Source organism: Stegodyphus dumicola, chromosome X1 (genome assembly GCF_044657685.1).
Source record: "Stegodyphus dumicola isolate Sdum_Otavi_A_Nest chromosome X1, ASM4465768v1".
Taxonomy (NCBI): domain Eukaryota; kingdom Metazoa; phylum Arthropoda; class Arachnida; order Araneae; family Eresidae; genus Stegodyphus; species Stegodyphus dumicola.
Window position 1 is genome coordinate 183,598,614 of NC_140780.1, and position 8,639 is coordinate 183,607,252.

Consider the following 8,639-nt stretch of genomic DNA (forward strand, 5'->3'; position numbering starts at 1 on the left):
CGGTAAAGATTTGGATGTTTGTATAAGCGTAGCATCTTTGCGGTAGAGAGCATGTAAAATAATTGCAACCGAAAGTCCTCTCGTGTGGTTTTGATTGTTAGGGAAGAAGTGTGAGGGACCATCGGATCCATCCTTCGGCATGTTCTCCTTCAAAATTAAGGCAGAGTTGCATAATTAGTGTAGCGGGATGTACCTGTACGACAAACGACGAAATTCTGGCGGTCCGGTGGCTCGCCCACTTCTACCTGTACCTGTCATTTACTTTTAAGGCTTACTTACAACAATGTTTCAATAAAACACTATGCGTCCACACATGTCAGGCAACGTTCAACAGCTCTTCGTTGCTCACCAGATCGCCTCATCAGTTTGTCTGTTCTCCCAGTATGTTACTCGACGAACACAGCCAGTTGATGATTGTCAAACGAGTGTCTCACTATATACCATTTGCGGCTATGCTGTAAAATTTGGCAAGGTATGGAAAAAGCCTGAACTGATGTACTCGAAGCGCGTATCCAAAGTTTCTTTCTTCGAATGCCGAGACGTGTCGCAGCAGTTATTGCCAGTCATAGCAGATAATCAAAATACTAATTTCTTCGTGGTCCGAACGAGGTCGTGATTTTATTAATTCCCCCTTATGCCTATTATTTTTCCTGTAATGACAGCTTTAACATCTTTTATTCTTCGTCGCGTTGCATTCTGAATTATCAGAAGTTAGTATATTCTTTTCAGTTTTTTAATATTTTAGTTTGTTAACTTGTAGGGATTCATTTAATTCACTTAACAGTTATTTTATTTTGAAGTAACCTTTCTTATCGCTCTTGCTTTTAATTCACACTTTCTTGTAAGAATGCAAATTATCTAGAGCGCCGTATTCAAATGAGATAGAAACAAGTTGGTATTTAAGAGAAGGTACTGGAAGATGAAATCAGAGCGTGTTCCGCCTGCCTGAAGATCTTGCTATCTTGCTTTCTCTAGCGATTATCCATAAGCCTTGCTGACGCCGATTTTCAAATCAGATCCAGCCTGGGCGGTAATTAATCTGTGAAGCCATTAGGCTACCTTAATTTCATTTAATTTTAAGCTGTTCCTTACCTTTGGAGCTAAGCCAAAGATTTTAGTTTCTTTAAACACGAGTTGAGGCCATCTGTGAATTTTATTTGAGTTAATTAAAGGGTTCTTTACATCCTTTATAAGGTATTTCTCCCACTTTCCTAACTTGTCTTCTTGGTGTAACGGTAGCACGCTGGGCCGGTATTCCAGAGGTCCGTGGTTCGATTCCCGGCGAAGGCGGTTGCTAATTTTTCATCTTCCTTGCTTCCAAAAAAAATCCTAATGACTTTACAAGTGGCACCCGAAATAAAAGGGTTGTGGATGATGATTCTCTGCACCCAGGATTTGGCGACTAGGTCCCCTAAAACCCTAGTCGCCCTTTAAAAAGGGGAGTATATAAGGTATTTCTCCCACTACACTAGCGTGCCTTCTTGGTGTAACGGTAGTACGCTGGGCCGGTATTCCAGAGGTCCGTGGTTCGATTCCCGGCGAAAGCGGTGTCTAATTTTTCCTCTTCCTTGCTTCCAAAAATATCCTAATGACTCTACACCTTCTCCTGACTTTGTCATACTTTAAGACTTAGGTATAATTCCCTAAACCGTCTTCTAACGTCTAGTTGAGTTTAGGATTGTAAAACACCCCAGACGTTATAAATTACATGAATGAGTTATAACTTTTAACACATTTAATTTATTTTATTTATTATGTATCCAACTGATTGATATGATTTATAAAATAAAAAATCTAATAATTTTTACACCTCTATTTTAACTTGTAAAAGATGTTTCTGGTGCTATACTATATAATCTCGGTACTAAACAAAAGATACTTATTTGAGTTTGGTTTTTCTTTTTTTCTTTAAATTGTTGTATAAATGTTAAGCTTGCTAATTAAAGTTTTGTTGCAAGAAATGTAATTTAAGTAAAGAAACCTTTCTCATACTGAACGTCAATATATGTTTTGATGGTTTACTATATGAATAATATTACGCTTACGTATTTAATTTTATGCTTTTCTTATAAGCTGTTTTTTAGTTCATCTGAGTATAAAGAATTTTACGTAAATGTTCGAACATATTACGTAAATGTTTTACGTAATATGTTCGAATTAGATTTAGAAAAGGATAAAAAGCACAGCCAAACTCTTGAACTCGAAATGTTTTCTTAGTTTCTGGGTTTTCTGTAAAAAAAAAAAAAAAAAAGGAAATAATATATTGTGTTTCATTTTTAGTTGCAGGTACGTGATGTTAAGTAAATAGTTAATTAGTATTTGCAATGAAAATAATATTACTCTTTTTACATTACAGATTATTCTCCATGCCAATGCAGAATCACTGTACGAACATTTTGAGCCAAGTATGTTACCGAAGGAATATGGAGGCTCTATACCCGTTAGTGAAATGACAGGTTAGTTTATATCTTACTAATTTAAAATGTCTTTTATGCATTTCTCAAGCAAGTTGAAAACAATAAGATAATATTTCATAAGCTAAACCCTAAATGGAAATATATTTGACGACGATTTCTTATATGAATAATTTCAATAGCGTAATGAAAAAGAATTTTCATGTGAACTTAAAATGATAATTTTTGTTATCGAATCTTGTACTTGATAACAAAAAAATCCATAAAAAGTGTTTAGCAGAAAACAAGATCAGTTTCTGGCAAATGAAACTGCTTTAAATTTTAACTTTAATATAAAAGATAATGTTAATTTTATGTAAAACATAATTTTTTTTTTTTTTTTTTTTTTGTTGCTACTGCTCACTTGTCTGACTTATAGTCAGCCTAAGCCCACGAAATTCCACGTGGCAAGGAAAGCAAGTTTACGCCTGCTGTTGGCAACAGCCTTGAGTGACAGTTCGATTTAGCTCAGTTCCGCGCCCAGTTTTGATGGAGAGCACCCAGGGGCTGACAGGTCCGAGGGTCTCCCACCCCCTCTTCTCCTAGCACCTGCCTCTCGAGAGGACTTTCGGCTCGTTACATATTTAGAGTGTCCCCAATACTAGATAACATGGATATATTATAAATTAAAGGTATTAAAAGTCATTCATATAATTTATAACGTCTTGGGTGCTTTAGTATCCTAAACTCAACTAGATGTTAGAAGGCTGTTTAGGGAATTATTCCTAAGTCTTACATTTGGGCTTGCCGCATACTTGGAGTGCCTCATACCGAAAGAAAACCATACATTTACAAACATCCATGCCTTCTCCGGGATTCTAACCCGTCGGCACGGTAGTCAGCGACGGTAACCACTATACCGGTTGGGCGGCAGATAATTTTTTTTAACTACCATTTGTTGACGATGATTACGAGAAATATCCCTGGCTCAGTTCTTTCCGAAAGTAGAGATTATATGCATGTAACTTTGTTATGAACTATTAACCCAGAAGGGAAAAGCAAGTATATTCCCACTTTTATATGGCTAATGTCAGAATAAATGTATGTAAATTAGGTGTAGCCCATTTTTCGAAAATTTTTCAGTTTCATGACTTAATTATTTTCTAATAAATTGGCTGTAATTAGTTCTCTTTTTCTCTTTTTTAAATCAAAAGAATTAAATTAAATTTTTAATTACTCACAGAGAGAGCGAAATTTCGAAAATATAAAACAGTATTCGTATCTGTTCTTAAGTACATATGGCAAAAAAATTATAAGAATATTTTATCTATTCAAAAATGCTATATGTTATTAATTAAACGGTTGCAATTTTTATTTTACTGATATTATCTGAAATTTTACTTTATTTTGTGTGCTTAATTCTTTTTTCTGGTAGTTGAGTACCTGTCGTATTTTATTTCCTGAGAATATTTAAAATTTTCTTCTATTGTGTCAGTTCTATTTTTTTGGAACTTTTTAAGCTTGTACAAAAATTTGAAACATAGCATAATTGCCGTGTTTTCTAAAAGAGCAGTCATATTCCAAATGGCACTTATGTTTATTCAGAGAAGCCAGTTTTCTGTCTTTAGGTTCATTTTTATCACAAATGAACATAAAGTCTGCAAGCTGACCGCTAATTTTACGTTTTGAGAAGAGACACAGAAGCATATGTTAGTGTCTTTTCACTATGCAATAAATAAAATTCGAGGTGAACAAATATAAGTCAAGGAATGCAAAATATTGTTACGTATTTTATATTTATTTAGTTATTTTTAGTAGAATGTGTAATTAAAATTGTTTTATATTCTCGTGCAATGCAGCACGAGACTTATTTGAAGAGAAAGCTACACTGGAAAAATTAAAATACAGGAGCAAGCGCATTTAACATTTTAATAAATAGATATCTCGTAATTGTACTCTTTTGCTATCGAGAAAAATCGAGGAAATACCAGAATATTCTCGTGCGCGATTAAAAACCTTATAAAAGCCTAAGAAACACATCTCAATTCAGTTGTTTACTTAATTCTTGTTATTGATTATAGCGAATTCGCGGTGAGACCGGATTAGTTTTCTCTGTTTTGAATTGAGTTCTATTTATATTTTAGTAGTTCAAAATATAACTACTTTGAGGTATTACGATATTGTACTAATATGTCTCAGGAAATTTCAGCATTTTGTTTAATTTCTTGGAATAAAAATAAATTTTGTTAACTTTTTATCGACTTGTGCATTCAATTCATTACGAATCCGTACGCACGCAATAATATGTTTTCATAGAAATTTTCGAAATACTGGAAATGTGGGAAATGAAAACTTTAAGGGAAATTCCAGTTGTTGATTTCCTTTTTTTATTTCATCTTGAATAAGAGTTAATAACTTTTCTTAACTTACATAAAATTTATAATAATATGCCATTTAGAGACATTCTGTTGAAGATATGCTTTCTATTTCACGTGTTTAAATTTTTTTCAGTGAAAAACAATACAGTCTTCCCAAAATGTAAAAATTCTCCTAATTAAATTTTAAAATCAGTTTTCCTCAGTTCAATCCCATAATATTAACTTTGTGACTACTGTACATTAAAAGAAGTAATATACTACTATAAGTACAGGAACAGTCTTTAACTTCTGCATTCAGACAGTTTCGAATATCACCTGTAAATTTACATGTTCCCTAAGCATTTTAAACTGTTTACTTTATACATTGCAATTTTTTCTACATCTTAACTTGGCTGAAAATTCTGAGATCGAAAGCTTCTAATGAGGCAAGCGTATTGCCACTAAAAATTTAAATTCATTAATAACTTGTAAAAGAAAACATTTTGAAGCGATATTATTTCACGTCGTCAGTTTATTAATGAAATTTTTCCAGTCTTCGATTTCCAATATGTTACATGTTCAAAATGCTCAGAACGTGTATGGATAAGTACCACCTCCTAGACCAGATATGTTCTGAAAAGTCTATTAACCAGTTACAGTAATAAAATCGTGAATTGGAGAAACTGGTGAAATGGAGAAAGGTTTTATTTGGAGGGGTGCCCCATTTTTAACTGCCACTTCCGTTAAGTAGCTTGGCGATAGCTGGTACTTTTTGTACAGAGAGAGCTGTATAACTGTGCTTTGTTATAATATTAGTTCTTAGTTTCAAAAACTAAACTTCATAAATAGTCCATCCCCATTTAATCGATGCAAATATATAACGATACGAATAATATATAACGGTATAGTACATAAGGTACCGTTATATAGGTAAGATTTTTAATCTGCTGCTCTGATTAAAATGAATAATTTTATGCTTGGCGGAGGTCGCAAGCTCGCGGAATGCTGTTAAACAGTATGCACTGTAACAAATTGGTGTTGCTGTAATTGTCGGTTTTGCAACAGGTAATATGCTGCTCTTTTAAATAATAATTTTATGAGTTTTGTACATATATGAATAATTTCAGTGAAATTGTTGTATTTTTTCTGTACAGAATCTTAAGAGACGATGCTCTACGGGAAAAATAAGAATACAGGGGCAAGTCTATTTAACATTGAGTAAATGGTTATCTTGCGGCCAATCTAGCGATGGCTTTTTACGATTAATCTTAGTCGCCAAACTTGGTGGCCATTTGATAACATTTTGGTCCGGTCCCTTTATGACCGTAATAGGTATTGTAATTGAATAACTGTAATTGATTTCATATGTAGCTGTAACCGTATCCTTCCTCATATGCGTTCCAGTAATTTCAAGAAGTGCTAGAGATTTCTGGGCGGCGGAGTGAAAACTATATAAGACCGGAGACAGCAACTGCTCTCAATTAGTTCAGATGAACTACGGATATTCCGATATCCGTGAGAGCAGCTTCGCCTTTTAGATGCGCTTTCCATTGCGTTGTGTTGAACCTGCTCAGTAGTTTGAAGTGTAATTATTGATTGCACTCCGCGATACTGGGAAAAGCAGTACGAGTATTTTGGGGAAAAGTTCTAGAAATATGAAGTGCTTCTTTTGGTAAAGTAAGTTTCATCAAGCTATCCTCAGTTCTGCGTGCATTCAAACTATAATGAAACTGTCCCACGCAACAACAATATTTACAATTAATTATAGTTTAATTAACTTATTTTCGTGTTTTTTTTTCCTTTTTTTAAAATTTTTATTAGTTTTGTTATTTTATAGTTTATTATTATTTTTTATACCTCAGTTCTTATGCTACTTTTCTTATGATTTTTATTCAATATTATTTTATCCATACCTTGCATTCTAAATATATTATGCGTAATTTATTCCTTAATTCGTCGAATTTTTTATCCATGCCTGGTTTAGAAAAAACATATTTAAATGAGTATTTAATCAAAATATTTTAAAAACTATCCATTTACTTTCCCTAATTACACACATCTGATTTTATGTTTTAGCTTATGGTACATTTTTTATTTACGGATTTATGGATTCATAACGCTGTGTCTCTTAAAATTTGAGTATCTAACATTTTCTATTATTTCTAGCAAAATGGATTGAAGTCTTGGAGTCCAAGCGAGATCGAATTTTAGCTTTAGATGACATGAAAATCGATGAAAGTAAAAGACCTAAAGGAAAAATCTCTGGAAATTTAATACCTCGTTTGGTTAGTAGCATAAGCAGAATGGACATTAAATAACTGCATTGTTACATATTTATTCTTGCATTATTTGGAGCATTACAAGTGTCATCACGATTCGAACCCATTTACTTTACAGCATTTATGACGACACTTTGTATGTTACATCCTTTTTATACTTTGACTCATAATATCTGTAATATTTAAACAGTATATGTATAATCAGAATGATATTTGTGTAATTTTAAATAAAGTTCATAAAATGTTATTGCTCCTTATTTCTTGTTACAGACAAACTGGTGCTGGATTATTCTCTCGAGGTAGTTTACTTCAAAAACATTCTTTCAAGAAAACAGAAAAAGACTGTTTATACACATACCTATCGAATATATTAAAAATGACGATCCATTTTCCATTTCATATTATCAAGCACTAAGAAAAAAAAATTACGGAAGAGAGGGAGGGCAAAAGCTTGTAACGTTGCGCGCTTCAAACTGCACGCAACAATAGTGGTGACTGCTAAGAACTGGAAGTAGACCAAAGTCTTGAGAAGGGTTTTAATCCCTTTTCATTCAACTTTAGAAATTACAAATGCGTGCTCTTGACGCTCACAAACTACGCCGACCCGGCGGTAAAATAAAAATAAGAAACTAAGAAAAGAATAGTAACAAGCGACTAACTACGAGGCTCTCTAAACGTAAATAACCTCACCGCGTTCTAAAATACCGCTGATAATTCAGCAAACTCTGAATATTACGTTGAAAGATTAACAAACTGCCGAGGCAAGCACACAGGCCGAAACGCGTGGTTCTTCAATTTCTAACTAGCCACCTTCACGCTCGTGAAGCAAGAAAGCACACTTTCGAACTCGTTTCCCTTCTATTTAACTTAGATTACTTCCGCTGACAATTTGAATCCTTTCGCGTTCTACTAAAATTTACATACTCTGGCATTGGCAATTCCAGGGGAAAGTAAGGCTTGACAGGAAAGATATTTTAAACTTAAAATAAATGTTAGTTAAAATAAATATAAACCCTACATTTGCCGCTGCCAGAATTTGGTAAACTTGGAAACAGGTCCTAGAAACGACCTGTTGAAAAGTTTCCACAATTCTGAACTAAATTTTAAGAGCCTCGTTTACATAAAAAAAATCTTATCTTACAAAAGGTAGAATAAATTTCTGTAGATACTTATTTTAATTCTCTCTTCTTACAGCAACCTTTCCTGGACTTCAGAAATCAATCTGTTCTCTTCCTTCCAGCATCTGGAAGGAATAAGTATCAGTATCTTTCTAAATACATTATAATTTACACTTTCTTGACACTGAATAAGTTTTGGTTTTTCAACGATTTATTTTCCTTAGTTACTGCTTAATTCACATTCATTCAAGTATTCAAACATGAATTTAACTTTACCCTGGCTCTCCATCATGTGTGGTGTCAAACGGGAATATTCGTGTTTTAGTATTGCAACACTTCCCCTAACCACAATGATTTGTTAGAATTCAACGACCAAATAGACACACCTTACTCGACATTTTACAACTCGATGAGCTACTTTAACATTCTTAAAATTCAAGTGCAGGTGGAGAACCCTGCAAAACACATTCATTCTAAATTCCCCCTCATTCA

At 33.5% G+C, this 8,639-nt stretch overlaps 1 protein-coding gene across 1 annotated transcript in view; it reads left to right on the top strand.

Moving 5' to 3' along the window:
• Positions 1-7,276, top strand: part of LOC118182282 (alpha-tocopherol transfer protein-like) — a 47,725-nt gene extending 40,449 nt beyond the window's left edge. Inside the window, exons 7-8 of the mRNA XM_035351607.2 lie at positions 2,357-2,456; positions 6,917-7,276. Coding sequence (XP_035207498.1) covers positions 2,357-2,456; positions 6,917-7,068 — 252 coding nt within the window. The 3' untranslated portion in view covers positions 7,069-7,276. The remainder of the gene's footprint in view (positions 1-2,356; positions 2,457-6,916) is intronic.
• Positions 7,277-8,639: the final 1,363 nt, after the last annotated feature.